The sequence below is a fragment of the Myotis myotis genome, unplaced genomic scaffold (assembly GCF_014108235.1).
Source record: "Myotis myotis isolate mMyoMyo1 unplaced genomic scaffold, mMyoMyo1.p scaffold_m19_p_13, whole genome shotgun sequence".
In the NCBI taxonomy this organism is placed as follows: Eukaryota; Metazoa; Chordata; class Mammalia; order Chiroptera; family Vespertilionidae; genus Myotis; species Myotis myotis.
In genome coordinates this window covers 45,218,042-45,236,281 of record NW_023416317.1, presented here as the reverse complement: position 1 = coordinate 45,236,281, position 18,240 = coordinate 45,218,042, and the positions used below count along the sequence as shown (strand labels likewise).

At 42.9% G+C, this 18,240-nt stretch overlaps 1 protein-coding gene across 1 annotated transcript; it reads right to left on the bottom strand.

The window, feature by feature from the left end:
- Positions 1 to 667: 667 nt before the first annotated feature.
- On the bottom strand, positions 668 to 1,114 carry LOC118667869 (40S ribosomal protein S15-like). Its single transcript, XM_036331533.1, has one exon. The coding sequence runs from the start codon at positions 1,112 to 1,114 to the stop codon at positions 668 to 670; it is 447 nt and encodes a 148-aa protein (XP_036187426.1).
- Between the last annotated feature and the right edge of the window lie 17,126 nt (positions 1,115 to 18,240).

Genomic DNA, 18,240 nt, shown 5'->3' with positions numbered 1-18,240 from the left:
AACCCGAGTATGTGCCCTGACCAGGAATCAAACCTGCCACCTTTCGGGGCACTGGATGACACTCCAACCAACTGAGCCACATAGGCCAGGGCAAGAGCCACACCTTCTTTTATCTTTTTTGGGGGACACTTTTGTGAAGTGACTAAGCTTTTTTTGTGAATAAGCTTTCCTGTAAACTCTCACAGACCCTTATCCACATCCCAGGAGCAAGCAAGCACGCTTTCAAACACAAGCAAGTTTTAAGAGGAGATGTGCAGAGTTGGTGAGTCCTCTCATTTGGTTGCAAAATATAGCACATCTCCTGGAATGGGCCCAGAGACCTCGGTATCTGCTGTTTAAGAATCAGGGTCACAGTCGGTCAACCCCAGCTGCTTTGAGAAAACAGGAAAATCTGTGTGCTGGTTCTCAGGCTCCAGCAAGGCCTACTCCCCTGGGTCTTGCATAGGTCACTGCTCTGAGAAGTTTGGCTCTATAGTAAGAGGGATAATTTAAAACCCCACTGTATGAATTTTCTATTGCTGCTATAACATGTGATCATGACATCAGTGGTTTAGAATGACACAAATCACTATCTTGCAATTCTGGATGGGTACCATTGGTCTAAAATCAAGGTGTGGTATTATTATTATTATTGTTATTATTTTAGGTAAGTCTGTGCTTTTATTAACTACTTGAGAGGGATGAAGCGGGAGGAGTGGGTGGCTCCGATGCCAGGTCTGCCGTGCTCCCCTGGCTTGTAGGTGATGGGGAACTCACCCAGGTAGTGGCCCATCATCTTGGGCTTGATTTCCACCTGGTTGAAGGTGTTGCCGTGGTACACGCCCACCATGCTGCCGATCATCTCCGGCAGGATGATCATGTCCTGCAGGTGTGTCTTAATCACCTCGGGCTTCCCTATGGGCGGAGCCTCCTTCTTGGCCTTGCGCAGGCGCTTCAGCAGCGAGTGCTGCTTCCTTTGCAGACCCCAGTTCAGCTGCCGCCACCGCCAGGCACTGTACAGCTGCATCGGCTGCTCGTCAGACATGTCAAGCAGTTGATCGAGATCCACGAGATCCACGCCGAGGTAGGTGAACCTGCGGAAGGTCCGCCTTTTCTTTTGCTCCACTTCCGCCATCCTGTGAGTTCTTGGGAAAGGGCCTCAACGTGTGATTTTAGACCAGCGGCTTGCGTTTCTTCTGGAGGCTTTAGGGGGAGAAACTGCTTGTTTGCCTTTTTTCGAGTCTAGAATAGAGGCTGCCTGTTCCGTGACTCACAGCCCCTTCTTCCTTCCTTAAGGCCGGCGGCACCACATTCTCTCCTCCCTGGCCTACACCTCCATCCTCTCTGACTCTGAGCCTTCTGCATCCCTCTTATGATGACACACTTTAACAGCTGATAGCCCAACTTTGAGAAGGAAATGTAGTTTAATTAACACTGCCTTTATAATTATTCCAAGTGTGTGTATACATTTTTGTGGGGGCACCTTGTATGCGTCTACACATGCCTGCAAATAGCACTCCACGCTTTGGGGATAGCTGTTCATTCCAGGAAGGGTCCATAATGGGCTACATGAAATATGGATTGCTATATTTCATCTAAACTAAGACTTTATCAGTTTTAAGGTGCACTATTACTTTTTGTACGACTGTGAAAGAAAAAAAAAGCCAATTAAACTTTAACAATGATACGCCATCTCATTTCATAGATGTTAAAATTCCTGGGGAAAAGGGGAAGTGCCATGTTGAAGTTCGATTATTTCAAGATTGCTGATTCCCATGAAAGAGGAAGCTCAAGTTCTGGGATGAGTTCAAGTTTCTTCCCAACAGTGTTAGCAGGTGATTGTTACACTTGGCACCCATGCGTGGAACAGCAGAATCCAGTTCTGTGTTAGCACATATTTTGTATTGCATTGATCCCTATCTTGCTGATTAAAAAAGCAAAGTTTTCTAGGATAAAAGCCAGTGATGATAGCAACCAAATTGAGAATTAGGAATAAGGGTAAAAGTTTAAGAAGAAAATATAACCACAGAAAGGACAGTGTCTCCTCTGTATCATTTAAGGAGCAACAGGTTCAGCAAGAAAAGAAAAAAGAGAACTGTCCTATTTATTGTGGAATTAGCCAGGAAAAGTGCCTGCTGATACTTTATACTCTGCAATATCTTTTAGACTATGAAAATTTAATAGGCAGCTATCACCCTAGAAGCTTAATAAATAGCATTGGAAGACATGTACAGCGGCCCACGCCACTCCTAGACTGGAACACAGAGCAACTGGATTTGGAAAGCAGATTAGCAACCAACATTATTTGATGGCAGTGATAAGATTTTTGTTTCCAAGGCAAGAGGTGATTTGATCAAGGGTTATTATTTTTTCTCTCTTCTTCACAGGACACCTCTCTCCACACACACTCAGTGTGAACATACGTAGCTTGAACTACTTAGAACAGTGGTTCTCTGCCTGAGCTGCACATTAGAAATTCTAGGGGAAATTAAAAAAGCAAACAACCCCAAATACCCACGTGTAGGTCCCATCCACCCAATTAATTCAGAATCTCTGGGTTTTGTAAGAGACCTGGACAATTTTTTTAAAAAACGTTCCTAGGTATTTATGATGAGCAGGCAAAATTGGGGTCCCCTGACTTAGAGCTACACTGCTTTCCCTGAGGGTTTTGCAAGTGTCAGGATGGAGACTTGGGTTTGGCCCGTGGTAGTAACCGTCCTTGGAAGAAGAGGCTGGAACCTTTGGATTGGGATAACCTGTGTCTTAGGTCAGGTTCCCCTGAGGCAGATGGTGAATGAGTGTTCAGGTACAAGTGGTTTCAATTAGTTCTCGCAGGAGAAACCTGTGAGGGAGTAGGCGGAGTAGGGGTGAGTATGGGGTAAGGAAGTGGTTGTGGGGGTGGGTATGATAGCTGGTCTCCCAAAGTGGCTGCTTTCCATTCCTTCCCTTTCTGTTTGCACATGACACTCCACTGGCCAAGATGCGATCCATCTCCCCCTTGTCAGAATTGGCCTTCTAACCTGCCTCTGACAATAGACATGGTGGAAATGGTGCTGAGACAATGCCAGGCATATCTTTTATGGGGTCTCTAGCAGCTTCTTCTAGCTGGCTGTCATGTAAGAAACTCAGCCACCCTGAGATCACCAAGCTGTGAAGAAAGCCAAGCTAGTGACTTGGAGAGGTCACAGGGAGAACTGAGGAACCCAGAGGACAGCGTCATATGACACCAGTCAAGCCATCCCAGCCAGTTCCCCAATCACTTGAGCAATCCCAGCTGAGGTCCCTAAACATCACGGACAGACATCCCTATCAGGCCTTGTCTGAATTCCTGACCAGGAAAACGATGAGCAAATAAAAGAGTCATTGGTTTTGTTTTTGCTGTTTTCCTAACCGGGAATTGAACACACCACCTTTTGGTATACAGGATGATGCTCCAACCAACTAACTCACACTGGCCAGGGGAAAAACCAAAACAAACAAACAAAAAACACTCCCCCACCCCCACCCCACAATCACTGTTTTAAGCATTGGGGTAGTTTGTTATGCAGCAATAGATAATTGAAGTTTGCAGTAGTTTTTTACACAATAGATAACTGGTTTTAGGGTAGTGTGTTAAGCAGCAAAAGATAATGGAAATAAGAAGAAACTCAATAGGGGTAAGATTTCAAGCAAAACCCTATGGGTCTCTCTAGCCCGATCCCATTGGGGAAATCTGAATTTATTTATTTATTTATTTATTTATTTATTTATTTATTGCTTAAAGTATTACAAAGGGTATTATATATGTGTCCTTCCCCCCCCCCCCGCCCCCGCCCTTGACAATTTTGTCTCAGAGTTATCTTGACCTTAGAATTCCATATTCCTGGTTATTGGATAAGGACCACTCTGGTGGGCAGAGACTCTTCTGGCTTACTAGGGAGCATGGGCAGGGCCAGTTTCCCCTGGCCTGTGGCATGCATTTCACCAATATCAAAGCATGTAGTAATAACTGTTGCCTGATACTATTTCTCAATGTTGAAGACTATGCAACTCACGCAAAAACACCATGCATGTGTTCTCAGGCATAAAGCTTAAGTTTGATTAAGAGGAATCAGGACTTTATTTAACAATAACAAACTATGGAAGGAATCTTTGTAGATAGAGGAACAGGTAGGTGCAATTTCTTTCTTTTTTGCAAGATGGGGGGAAAAGCCCTGAAAAATAATGCAGGTGGAAGATGCTTGCGTAGCAGAGCACAGGAAAGCAGCTTTGTGACAATGCTGAACATTTCCTGCTGTTCAGAGAAGCATGAAGCGGGAGACGCTAAATTGTTGACAGGTGTGCTTGACAGTAGTGTTGGCACAACTAACTTCCTAATTTCTGACCCAACTGAAAAAATGCCTGTGGTCTTTTTCTGTTGTGTTCAATTAGGACATAATATTAGCTATCTTTAAAAGTGTAAATTGGTTAGCATTTGATTACTATTTCTACAGAGAGAATTAATTTTCAACACAGTGTTTTGGAATAACTCTGCTGGCAGTTTTAGGAGGTAGGTCTCATTTTTTAAAGGCAAATTTTGGCTACCTCTATCCTCTCCCTTCTATCTCAACACTTAAAAAAAAAGCAGAAATAGGTTATTTATTTTTAACTCATAATATAAAGTGGTAAGTTCTGTGGTATTCTTTCCTAGATTCATCTACGAAGGAAAACAATTCTTGGTATGTGATTTTTAACATGCAGATGTTCAGAATGAATGAGCTTTACATGCCATGTTAAGAGCTGATCTACTCTACTTATTGCAATATACAACCTGGACCTCTGCCGGGCACCCAAGGCTCTGCCATTGGGTTTTTTTGCTGGGTGAATTGGCAGCTTTTGGCAGTGCCCAAAAGGCTGACCTGCTGGGGTTAAACTAGGAACTCTGGGTACATGTCACCCTGAAATAGTTGCTGGCACCAAATCCAAATTCCTGAAGGAACCACTTACCCTCAGATGGCTGGCACAGTAGTATCACTGCTGGAGTGCTGGGAGAAAAAGATCTGGTCAAGACAGGCAGGAGATGATGCTAAAGAACAAAATATACACCTGTTTTCTGGGTACTTATTTCCCTTCGACAAGCTCCAGCCGGAGGGGCACAACATCAGTTGGCCCCAAGTTAGCAGCCCTTCCAGTACCTGGGCATCATTTCCTTCTTCATTCATATTTCTTATAGGAAAAGAGTGAAATTTAATGGGAGACAGTGAGACCCCCAGAGATTTCCAAGGGATAGCTGATGGAGAGAGGTCTTCTGGGGTTGCAGACACAATCACTGCTCCTGTCAGACCTAACTGTGATTGCTCACTGCTGGAGTGATTGGAATTTGCAAGTTGATTAAAACTGGAGATTTAGTGGTTGAAATATAATTTGTCAGATAATTGCTGGAAATGGGCCAGTGCCTTTGCTGGCCTGAGCTCCATGTGGCAGATTACATGCTCTGGCAAACCAGATCCACAAAAGACAAGAGCTTCTTAGAGATGAACCTTCTGAACAGGTGCTTCGTCTTTTGAGGAGCAGAGCAAGAGAGAAGAGCGTGGGGTGTTCCTGTGTTTCCCTGTCTTTGTGCTAAGGTAGTCACCAAAAGAGTGTCAGACCTGTTCAGGTTTTTAAATTGGTATTTGACCCCAAAGTCTTAAAGTTACAAATGGACTCCTTGGGAATGGGTGCTAAAGAAAACGAAATCAAACTGAAGATGAGTCTATTTTCTTCTGAAAACAATTTCAAAGGGCATCCTATTTCTTTTTCCGCCAGAATATTTTCTTTTGTAATCACATAGTTTTCTCCTTGTAAATGTATGTGTCTTTCATGATTTCTCTGGTATAAGAATATATCTGCCGCTCACAGTGGACCAGGATCTAATTAAAACACTATGCCAGAAAAGCTATTAGATCTGTATTCCCAAAGCAAGACACAAAACAGCTTTGGATTGTGCCAAAGTTGAAAATATTTTAAGTGGGATGCTTGGAAGACTTTAAAAAAAATTATACCACCCAAGATTGGTGAGAGGGCCTGGAAAAGAGTACCCGCATACCTTGTAACTTCCCCCTAAAAGCAATTTAGCAATATTGATCAATGGCCTAAAAAATGTACATGTACTTTGATTTAACACTTCTCAACTTAGTCTTTAGGAAATAATCAAGGATGTGAGCAAAGATTTAGGTTCCCTTCTGTTTGCGGCTGCCTGTCTAGCAAATGTGTGTCTAGCAAAATCTTGTCTAGCAGATCTTGGTGACAGTGTTCAACTTTGGAGGTCCAGAAGAGTGTATATTCAGTAACAGTGAAGGTAGAAATGCTAACAGTGGTCGTCTCCATATGGTGGAATTACAATTTTATATTGCTTACCTGTATTTTCTAATTTTTCCTCAATGAATATGTTACTCCTTTTTTGTTGTTGCTGTTGTTAATCCTCACCCCAGGATATTCCGTGCCCCCCCCATTGCTTTTAGAGAGAGTGGAAGGGAGACAGGGAGGGAAGTCAGAGAGAGAGGGAGGAAGATGAGAGAGAGAGAGAGAGAGAGAGAGAGAGAGAGAAAGAAACATCACTGTGAGAAGACACATTGATTGGTTGCCTCCCTCATGCACCCTGACCCGGCTGGGGATGGAACTTGCAATCCAGGTATATGCCCTTGACCAGGAATCAAACCTGCAACCCTTTGGTGCACAGGCTGATGCTCTAACCACTGAATAACACCAGCCAAGGCTGTGTTACTCATTTTTAAATGTTTTCAAAAATTTCATTTGAACTGTAAAAAGGATCATTGTAGAAGTTTGACTACTGATATGAAAAATATGTTCACAAAAATCCTACATAATAAAGAGGTAATATGCAAATTGTCCATCACTCCAACACACAAGATGGCTGCCCCCATGTGGTCAAAGATGGCTGCCATGAGATGGCCAGCAGGGGAGGGCAGCTGTGGGGGGACCAGGCCTTTGGGGAGGGCAGTTGTGGGTGATCAGGCTTGCAGGGGAGGGCAGTAGTGAGGGACCAGGCCTGAAAAGGAGGGCAGTTGGGGGGAACCAGGCCTGCAGGGGAGGGCAGTTGGGGACAACCAGGCCAGCAGGGGAGGGCAGTTAGGGGTGACTCAGCTGGCAGGGGAGGGCAGTTGGGGGCGATCAGGTGTGCAGGGGAGGGCAGTTGGGGGCAACCAAGTCTGCAGGGGAGGGCAATTGGGGGCAACCAGGCCTGCAGGGGAGGGCATTTGGTGACCAGGCCTACAGGAGAGGACAATTAGGGGTGACTGGGATGGCAGGGGAGGACAGTTAGGGGCGACCAGGCCTGCAGGGAAGACAGTTGGGGTGACCAGGCCGGCAGTGGAGGGCAGTTATCGGTGACCAGGCCAGCAGAGGAAGACAGTTAGGGGCAATCGGGCTGGCAGGGGAGCAGTTAGACATTGATCAGGCAGGCAGGGATTGCCCACTAGTGGTTAGGGGCAATCAGGCAGGCAGACAGGTGAGTGGTTGGGAGCCAGCAGTCTTGGATTGTGAGAGGGCAGTTGGACATCCCTCGAGGGGTCCGAGATTGGAGAGGGTGCAGGCTGGGCTGAGGATACCACCACCCCTCCCCCATGCATGAATTTCATGCACCGGGCCTCTAGTAATAAAGATAAATGAAAGGGTGTAATGATTCTACTTTTTCGAAAAAGAATGCAATTTATTCTCTCTTGGCCTCTTTTTCTCTCTCCCTCATGACACACACACACATGTCTGGAGGCACATACACCAATATATTGCAGTGGATTTGTGTTGGTAGAGAGATATGGTAACTTAATTTGTTCTCTTTGCTCATGGTATAATTTATAATTTTCTTCAATGAACATTAAATACTTATATAATTAGGAAAAACTAGAGCTTAATTTCACATGCACTAGACAGGATGCCAGAAGTGTATGTATGAAGGGGAATGTTGGGTGACTCTGTTCTCTCTGCCCTTCACCCCCTTCCCTATGGCATGCTGATGTAGGCATGGGACTCTCTTCTTATCACGTAAAATGTGACTTTCCATTAGCTGAGGGGTACTCTGGGGGTCAGAGAGCCTCTGAGGGCCACCAGGCAGCTACTTGGTAGCCTTTGGGATAATATATACATGTGGTACTTAGAAGCAGGTATAGATAGTCAGGAAGGTGATTTGTAGCCTGCCTCCTGTAAAGATTGCACCCAGTGCCTTTTTCTGCCTAATCCAGCCCAGCCCACTGGTCCTGGTGGTGGCCTCCAGCTCTCTCCCACCTGGGCTGGGCAGGAGGAAAATGGCTTGTACAGGGGTGTTGATCTATTAGAAAAAGAAAACTTTCCCTGGGCTCTCATAAGACATACTGCACTTAAAGTCACTTCCCTCCGCCATTTATTCCCCCAGACAAATCTAGTTGCTTCCCTCTATCATTTATTCCCATGGACAAATCTCTAAGAGGGAGAGACAGAGGAGGTATTAGAGCAGAGCTTCCCATAGTTGGGGACTTGGCAGGACCTTGGGCAAACATTTAACTTCTCTGGATGTGGGTTTTCTCATTTGTAAATTCGAGATGATAATGTGATGATTAAATTAGGTGATACCTTATAGCTCTTTGAATAGAGCCTGTCACTTGGCAAGCACTCAGCAAATATGCTACAACTTCCACAAATGTTGTCATCTTTGTGTTCCATATGTCCTTTTCTATGATTTTAATTACTTTTTGAATAGAGAATACATACAAATGGTACAAATTCAAAATATAAAGAAAATTATGCAGTGATGTTATAGTTCAAATAATGCCCCCTCCCAAAGATGTCTTCTCCCTAATCTTTTGATCCTGTGCATATGTTACATGGCAAAAAAGACTTTCACAGGTCATTAAGGTTATGAACCTCAAGATAGGGAGGTTATGCCCGACCAGTGTGGCTCAGTGGTTGAGCATTGACCCATGAACCAGGAGGCACATACCTGCCCAGGTTGTGGGCTCGATCTCCAGGAGGCAACTGATCAATGATTCTCTCTCATCATTGATGTTTCTATCTCTCTCTTCCTCTCCCTTCCTCTCTGAAATTAATAAAAATATATATTTTTTAAAAAGATATGCATTATGTAGCCCATCTAATCAGATGAGCCCTTACAAGCAGAGAATTTCTTGAGTTGGAGAGGGATTACAGAAGAGGAAGGCAGAGAGATTCCAGTGTGAGCGAGATTGGAGCAGCCATGGTGAGAGGGTACCATCTGGAATGTGGGCAGCCCCTGGAGCTCCAAAACCAGCCCCTGGCTGACAGCCAGCAGGGAAGCTGGGGCTTCAGTTCTACAACCACAAGGAACTGAATTCAGCCAACCACCTGCATGAGCTGAAAACCCTGCTGCCACCTTGATTTGAGCCCCCTGAAATCCAGAGCAGAGAAACCAGTCAATCCAAACCAGACTTTTGACTATGAAATGATTAATTCCTATTGTTTCAAGCTGTGAAGCTTTTCATGATCAATAGAAAACCAAGCCAAGTGAAAATGCAAATTTCACTCCCACTGTTGCGTCCCGGTCTTCATTTCTTTTTCCTGGAGACAACCTCCCTAGGTTTAGAGGGGAAATCAGAACAATTTGGAACATTTTAAACCAAAAGATTTTGTTTGGGATGATCAAAGATTAGAAAGAATGATATTTCTTGTATGTTTTCTTAGGGGAATCTTTAATGCTGCATTGTGTCCAGTGTAATACTATCCACCTGAAAATGATCAACAAAACAGTAAGAACACTTGAGATATTTATGAATCTGTATGGAAAAGAAAATCTCAACTACTTAGAAAATGTGGGTAATTATGAACATAACAGTGAACTGAAAAGATTTGAAGGTATCCTGAAGGAAAAATTCCTGTGTGGAAATGTAAGATGGAAATTTTTTGTTTTGTTAGAGCCATGAAAAAGCTTCTGACTTGTTCAGTCATGTTTCTCCTAGAAGCCAAAACCTCTAGAGAACTGTGAGAGAGATCGTGGAAAGGAGAAAAAGAAAGAGACCATTAGTCAATTTGAAGAAGAGCATTACATAAACAGAAAAGAATTGTAAATATCCCAAGTAGAACCTGAGCTGGAATCATTTCAAACAGGCCTGGGACAAGGAAGACAGAAGACGGTCCTTTGGATAGATTGGGGTCATTTCATATGTCTCTGCTTTTACCAATAATCAGTCTTCAGCCTTTTATTTCTCCTACTGACATTTGGAAAGTTGACAATCTGTCAGCTAATATTTATATTTTAAACCTGGTTTTCTGGGGATTTTTTTTTTTTTCTGGTGCTGGTTGGGAGAAGGTCAAGAAAGAAATGCAATAAGCCTTCCAGTGGATGTGCTAGCATATTCTTTGGAAGAATGACTGAACCTAACAAAAACCAGAGAATGCTGAAAACTGACTTACATGTTGAAAACTCACTGTGTTTCACTGGGTCCAATGGACTCATACTTGAGAAATCAATTTTTAAGATGCCTTATGAATATTTGGAGGCAATAAAGTATATTGACTAGTTGGAGGAATAGTAGCCCCAGTGGAAATGTTACCATCCCTATATCAGATAGATGGTAGAAATAATAATTGTTCAAGTCACATTACATATAAGGTAAAATGCAGTTATCTCAGGACAAAAACATCAGAGTATACCATGCTACTGTCTGAACAGTTTATTTTTAAACAGAAAACAAAAAGAAAAAATCTTACTGCTTTGCTATAATTTTCTCAAGAGATATCTTCCCCAGAAGAGTAAGACAGGAACCATAGACTTCTAGTTCCAACCAATAAATGTATTACAACCTGGGAGATTACCTAGGAGTTTGCTTCTAGATTTGTAGATCTCCAAACTTGAAGCTATAGTTACACTTACTTCAAAGAAAGGCCAGAAACCATTTCCCCTGAAGTCTTTCTGCCTATTTACACACACACACCACAGAGCACCAGGCATGATATACCCAACAAAAGAATCTCTGGGAGTTGAGTAAGTGCTTTCAACAGACAAAATTCCTGAGTGGGTTTGTTCTTGGCTGAATAAGAAAGGTGACTCAGCTAAGGAAGGTGACTTTGACCATAGAATGCCTTCAAATTTAGCGGAGAGAGGGTGGTTTAATTTACTTTGGCAGAACAATGGGAGCAAGTGGCACCTATCATAGGTAAAAGGAAAAGGTGGCCAGATGTCCTTGAGATACCAACACTGTGGGCGAGTACACTATGGTCATTGAGTTAGGGTTTCTTGAGGCCTTCTTGGGTTCATCCCAAGTTCTTTCGTGTGGTTAATGAGGAAGACACTCCATGTGCTTAAAATAATCCCCAGAAGAAACAGGCATCCTACTAATGAGAATTATATCAAAGAACACTTTTATTTATTATGACCACACATCTTCAGAAGACACATTTTTAACACTAATGCAGTGTGTACATTGCTTTTAATTTGCTGAATTTTTCCATACCCAGCTTTGTCCATTGGATCAAACTGCATACATCTGGTTGCCAACTGGAGTACTGCTGGTGAAACTGGGTAATTGCTCATTCCTGAAAAATATGGGATTGAATACACCCATTTTGACTAAATCATGACATTTTAGAAAAGCAATGTACAATTTTATTTTTAAATGTATTGACTGTTGACAACACCCACTGTTAGTTTTTTCTTTTTACCAATCTTAAAGGAAAATTTTGAAATACACTTGTCAAACAATTGACAAGAAGTTCCTCCTTTTTGTTCCACTGATAAAGCTACAGTTTCGTATCTCATTATTTTTAAAAGACTGTTTCAAAAAAAGTGAAGCAGTATCCTTGATTGTGGGGAAGTGTAGTTAGTTACCTGTGATCTTGGCAGAAGTTAGTGACTATTTTATAGACTCCAAATTAGCTCACTTCTGTGATGACCCATCTAGTAAACTTTGGAATTTTCCATTTATATTTTTTTGGACTGAAAATAGTCCTCAACTTGTTTCTCCATTTGTCTTATTATTTGTGAAGGGGGGCAGGATATGTGACCCCAAAATATGCCATTTGGCAAATGGATTGTTTTGAGCTGAAGGCAATCCAGACCCAGCAGACTCAAGAAAAAATTTTTTTAAAAAAATTATTGATATTAAAAAGAGAGAGAGAAAGGTTGATTTGTTGTTCCACTTATTTATGCATTCATGGGTTGCTTCTTGTATGTGCCCTGACCAGGGATCAAACCCACAACCTTGGCATATGGGGGTTGATATCCTAATCAACTGAGCTACCTGGCCAGAGCTCAAGAAAAATTTATCTCTTCTTTAATGACCTAAAAGAAACAGAGAGAGAGCAGCTATTAGCAGAGGTAACTTCTTATCTGAATGACCGATCTATGTGGCAGGGCAAACAATTCTAATTACCGAACATCTGCTCTTCTTATTGTTCTATAATTACCCTCCTCTCCTTTGAAGCCCCAGGCCCCTATCCCATTTTTTAGCTCATGATGGCATATAAGCCTCCATTGCCTGACTTGCCTTTGGGTCTCATGTTTTCATGGGGCTCCCATATGTACGAAATTACATTTGTTTTTTTTTCTCCTGTTAATCTGTTTTATGTCAATTTCATTATTAGACCAGCCAAAGAACCTAAGGGAAGAAGGGAAAAATTTTCCTCCCCTACATCTGCCCAGTAGAGTCAGGTGGGTGGTTTGCTGTTGAGCTTTGATGATTGGGATGCACCATGCCTTTGGGAGCTTCTTGGGTGGGAAAGTGGGGAGCTGATGACAGTGAGAATCTCCATGGACAGTAATATGAACTGCCATGTGTTTTAATTAGTATTCTACAAATCTTTTAGGTTTCACTTCCAAGCCATTTCCTCAAGGAAGTCTTTTCTGACTCCCCAATATTAAGTGTCTTTGTTCTCTGTTCCACAATGTTCTTTGTTCTCTCTCCATTCACAATGCTCATCCAAATATTTGTCTATCTTTCCCCATAGACTTTAGGCCCCATGATGGATGGGAATTGTGTCCATCTCGTTCATGTCTACATCTCTAGCCCTTAATCCCTTCATTGTGTGTGGACTGACTTTATGCCCATCATTCTTTCCTCTATGACTGTAGCATTTGCATCTTAGAAAGTATCCATTTTTGCATTGTATAAGGCCATCTTTAGAGTATGGCTTTAAGAAAAATTTCCACTTTACCCTTACGCTTTCTATCAGGTTCTTCTAGGTTTCCTTGGTAATAAACTTAAGCTAATGAAAAGGCAAATGTCTTATGGGAGGGATTTACCTAAGACTGCATGGGAGCTTGTTTATTTGACTGGTTTGTCTGTACGTACACCTGTTCGGAGGTAGGCATGAGGCAAGTGCTTCATTGCTTGGTGCGTAAGTAAATTCTGCATCTAAAGTCATTTTGCAGCCTACGGATGCTTGGTAAATACTTGCTGAGTTTAGAAATTAGTGGGAAAGGAAGTGGTAATGTGGGCTAAGAAGCTTAAGTTTGGGAAAGCACATTTGGCCGCCCACTTTCAGATCCTGACAAAAGGTCCTCAGATCCGTAATGACTTTCTATTTTTAATCATGTTTTCCCATGGAATTCAAGTGTAATGGTCTTCTAGTAAAATGATTTGGGGGAATTTCAATTTATGTCTCTTTGGGGCTGAAAACAAACTAGTGAAAATAAACTGTGACTCAGATAGTCTGCCGATCTGGCTAATTGCTTTAAAAGCCTCAGGATTCCTCCACCCTCCTCATCCCAAATGGGGCTAAGTGCCTCCCTCTCTGGGGACAAGAGGATTCCTTCCCTGCCCGCAAGCATTTGTGTATCCACAGTCCTCTGGTTCCTGCCCCAGATCTTTACCAGACACATAGCTGCCTTCTCCCATCTGTGTGTTTTACAACTTCTACTGGTGAATTTTGGGAGAGATAAAGTAAAGGTTAGCATGGGTGGAAAGTAATTCTAGTTTTCAATTGCTAGTCTTTATCTCCTTCTAAGGGGGTGAAGAAAGAACAAAAACCTTCCTGATGTTTAAGATGGTGTAAACTTGTAGGTGCTCTTGGAGGCTGTGGGAGAAAGGGAGGCTCTACAAAAGGAAACAAGTCCCCCTCCTACCCCTACACATAATGCCTGGAAGACAACTTGAGAGGAAGACAATTTTAGGAGCTTAAAGGACATTTGTTCATCATTTCCATTTCCCAGGATTTCAGGTTAGCTGAGTGAATTTCCTTTCAGGCTACGTAATGAAATGCAGAACTAATTTTAGAAGTTATTATTCATCAATCAATTGAGTCGGGAAGTTATTTAATAGCCCCCGAAAAACAATTTTCTAAGCTTCCTGTTTCAGTCACTTTGCCATGACGAGCAGGCAGGGGAAACTTGACCTTGGGACGCAGGTTGTGATACACAGTGTGAACGTCCATCTGCTTTGCGAGGAAAATATGTGACGGGGCTGTTGCAGCGAGGACATGGGAACAAAATTGATTCTGAGCTTTCCGGTTTTCTTCCTTTGCTTATTTAACTTTTTAGCTGGAGACTATCAATTTCTTGCAGATATGATTTTTATGCCCAAACTCTCTTTTTATTTTGGTCTCTAGGGACCAGATGAAGTTGATTGTATTGCCCTTTGTGGTAAATTGTGTCGCTGTTCAAAATGTCAATTGTCCTTCCCTGAAGGGCCCTTCCTGTAGTGCCCACCCTGCTGGGGGTGTGTGAGTGGGGTGGGGTGGTGGTATATGTCTCCGCCCCTTTGAGGTTTGCTTTGTCTAAAGCAATGGGGATAAAAGTGAGGTGTGAGACTTCCGAGCAGAAGATCTGAGGGCTACTGTGTGGTTCCACCATAGCTCTTTCCTCCTGCTACAAACTGGCCAGGTCACAGACAGAGACTACTCCATCAGCCGAGTCCTGGGGTGAAGCTGACCTGGAGAAGCATCATGGCTGATCTGTGACAGACATGTGGCATGAATATGAAATAAGTCACTGAAGTTGGGGTCACTTGTTACCACAGCACAATAGCCTATCTTGACTGATACAGTCATTGGGATCTTGTCAATGAAATAATTATTGCCCCTCTCCCTTTTTACCTTATTTCTTTTCACAGAAAGCAACCCTTATTACCATATGCAAGGATACTTTTCCAGGTCATTGTGAAGGCTTAGGAAAAAGCTATAAAATCACTCACTGAAGAACAAGGCTTCTACATAGTCATGTCCTCCAATTAATTTCTGGGGAAGTGTTAGACAAGAGAATGGTTCCTCCATGAGGGCCAATATCACGTCAGTCTTTGTCTTTCTTTCTTTCTTTCTTTCTTTCTTTCTTTCTTTCTTTCTTTCTTTCTTTCTTTCTTTCACATCAGTCTTTGTCTTCCTTCCTTCCTTCCTTCCTTCCTTCCTTCCTTCCTTCCTTCCTTCCTTCCTTCCTTCCTTCCTTTCTAAATATTTTCATTGGTTCTTAGAGAGAGAGGAAAGAAGAGGGAGAGAAACATTGATGTGAGAGAATAATGTTTCTTCCCCTCTCCACCTCCCTGCCCCCATACTGGGATGGAGCCTGCAACCCAGGTATGTGCCCTGACCAGGAATTGAACCAGCAACCTCTTGGTGCATGAGACAATGCCCAACCAACTGAGCCACACCGGCCAGGGCATCACTATATTTATGGTGCTTAACAAAGTATCTTGCCCATAAGTGCTCCATTATTCAGTGAATACTGAATGAATAAACAAGAAATTGGGCACCCCATTCTTACAGGTGGCATGTAGCATTTTTAATGAAAAAAGTTTATGTCTAGAGTTTGAAAAGCAAGTTAAATCAAATGAGAAACCAAGAGGCTAATGTGGGTCTAAAGGAGTCCGGTAGGGCCTACACCAGGTAACACAATCCCACAGCCACTTGGGCCTATGCCAAAAGCATCAAAGAGTGAAGCAGGCTGCATCACTTCAGCACAAAAACAGGCTCCGCACCTTTTTTTTTGGAAACATGTGTTTCTTTTTGTTTTTCTTTGATTTCTTCACATTTTGATAGAGACATGCGTGAGAAGCATTTGTCTCCTAACTTGACTATGAAAAAACGAAACCACAATTATGATGACAGTCACTCATGGTTAACCTCAGTTGCTAGGGGACAAAGGAAATGTTGACGTGAAGAGCACACGTCCTAGCAAAAGGAGTCAGGTATTTCTCAGCTCTTGTTGGTGCCGCCACGTTGGAACATGGGCTCAGGTGTCTCAGAGCATCCTAAACTTTAGGAGAAGCTGGCAAGCTGGCTTTTGGTTGTGAATTTCCCAACTTTAAATATTGGCAACTAAGAAAACAACACTAAGTTCAGTGAGGGATAATATACTTTGGGGGGGGGCCGAGTGGACTCGAGGCCACCAGTTGCAATTTCTGACCTTGGTCTTTTTACAAGCAGGGCTTCTGGGATGAAAGCTCTGAACAATAAGATTATATTTGCACCGGTGTGTTGTTTCTTAGAGAACACCTGGAGGAAGAGCTGATGAGTTTCCACTGTCCCTAAACCGCAGGTCGGTGACTCATCACCTGAGCTGACACGAGAGTGCAGGAGGCTGCCGTGCATTCTTTCTGAGTCTCTCCTTGATTCTGGCCAACGTCCTTTGACCTTGACTATTTCTAAGGTGAAACTGGAGAGTTGGGTACTAAACTACCTATTCAGAGTATCTTTGCCAAAATGAAATGTTCTATTTGTGTGCAAGCATGCTTCTTTCTTGTTTGTTTTTCTCAGATAACATTAGAAAATGTCCAATGCCCTCCAAGAGAAAACTTGTAGGTCTGGATTAAAATGCAAAGGGCTTAGGATCTCAGGACAAGGAACATTCTAGAAGAGGAGAGAAAAGCCTGTGTATGAGGAATGTCCCTGTTGTTTTCAGGCTTTCTAAAAGGGGTGTGCCACAGCAGTGGCGACTGCTTGAAGATGTCCATGATCTTTAGGATGTGCCCAGTTGATGGAGTTCAGATGACAATTGTCTTATTTGTATTTACCCAGCATCACTGAAATACCTTTCTTCTAATTTGGAAATTTCCCTCATTTTAAATCTCACCTTTTGAAGATAGAAGGCAGGTGTCATGTTCCTGGCCCTCACTTTCCTTGTGTGTCTCACAACTGGTGTTCAGGCCAGTGACCTAGGCTCTGGGTGATGGGTTTCTTCTGTTTGTCCCTCCAGATCCTCTCCCTACCCTTCTCTACCTGCCCTGTCCCCCAGGAGGCTGACATTTATGGATTATATCACCAAGGTTTCCTTGCCTCTGACGTCTACTTGGATTTAGCCAATGGGAGGCAAGAGCAGGAGGAGATTGGAGAGTGAAAAGAGAGAGCATTGAGACTCTATTTCCCCCAACTCCACCTATGTCTTGAAGTTCTGAGTGTTGTCACTGTTCCAGGAATAAAGAGTAGAGATAGTAGACAGTCATAGAGATAACTGATGACCTTGCCAACCTGGTAGACAATACAGATGAGACGCTTCACACTGAAACCAGGTGTGTGGATATGGTGGACAGAAAGTCTGCATCTTGTGGGATGATAGCAGCAATTTTATTTCTGCTTGTGGTTATTGTGGTCATTGGAGTCTGGCCTACCAACTAGTGCTAATAAAAGGACCACCAGCTGTGACACCTGCTAATGATGGAGAAAAGCTCAGCATCCCTTTGGTACATGAAAGCTGCTCTCAATAAATTCCCCCAAAGCTCTGAAACAAAACCAAAGAAAACAAACAAAAAAACTATTCCAGGAACAACTCCTTCCACTTGGGGCAGTAATGATTTCTCCTGTTGTTAGTCCTTGGGTGTGTGACCATCCATTACCACATGATGGTTAACAGTCCTCTTAATGAGCACTCTGCAATTAGCATTCTGTGTGTGCAATATCTTTCCTGCCTGGACACCCAAACATGACTCACTGTGCCCCTCAAACATGTCTTTGCCAGATTTTGACACAATAGCTGGTAACAGAAGGGAGCTGTTTTAGGTCCACAGCAAAAGTGAGTGGAAAGTACAGAGACTTCCCATGTAACCTCTGCCCCCCCACAGGCCAGCCTACACACTGCCAATATCTTCCACCAGAGTGGTGCATTTGTTACAATTAATGTACCTGGATTGACACATCATTATTACCAAAGACTAGTTTATATTAGGGTTTACTCTTTGTGTTGGATGTTCTATGGTTTTGAGAAATGTATGATGACATGTACCTATAATTACAGTATCATACAGAATAATTTCACTGTCCTAAAAATCATGTTCTCTTCCTATTCATTCCTCCCTCCCCACAAGGCCCTGGCAACCACTGATCTTTATCCTGTCTCCACAGTTTAGCTTTATCCAAAATGTAATATAGTTGGAA

What these genes read in the sequence shown, in the direction of transcription:
- LOC118667869 (XM_036331533.1), bottom strand. Translation starts at nt 1,114, where the DNA reads ATGGCGGAAGTGGAGCAAAAGAAAAGGCGGACCTTCCGCAGGTTCACC.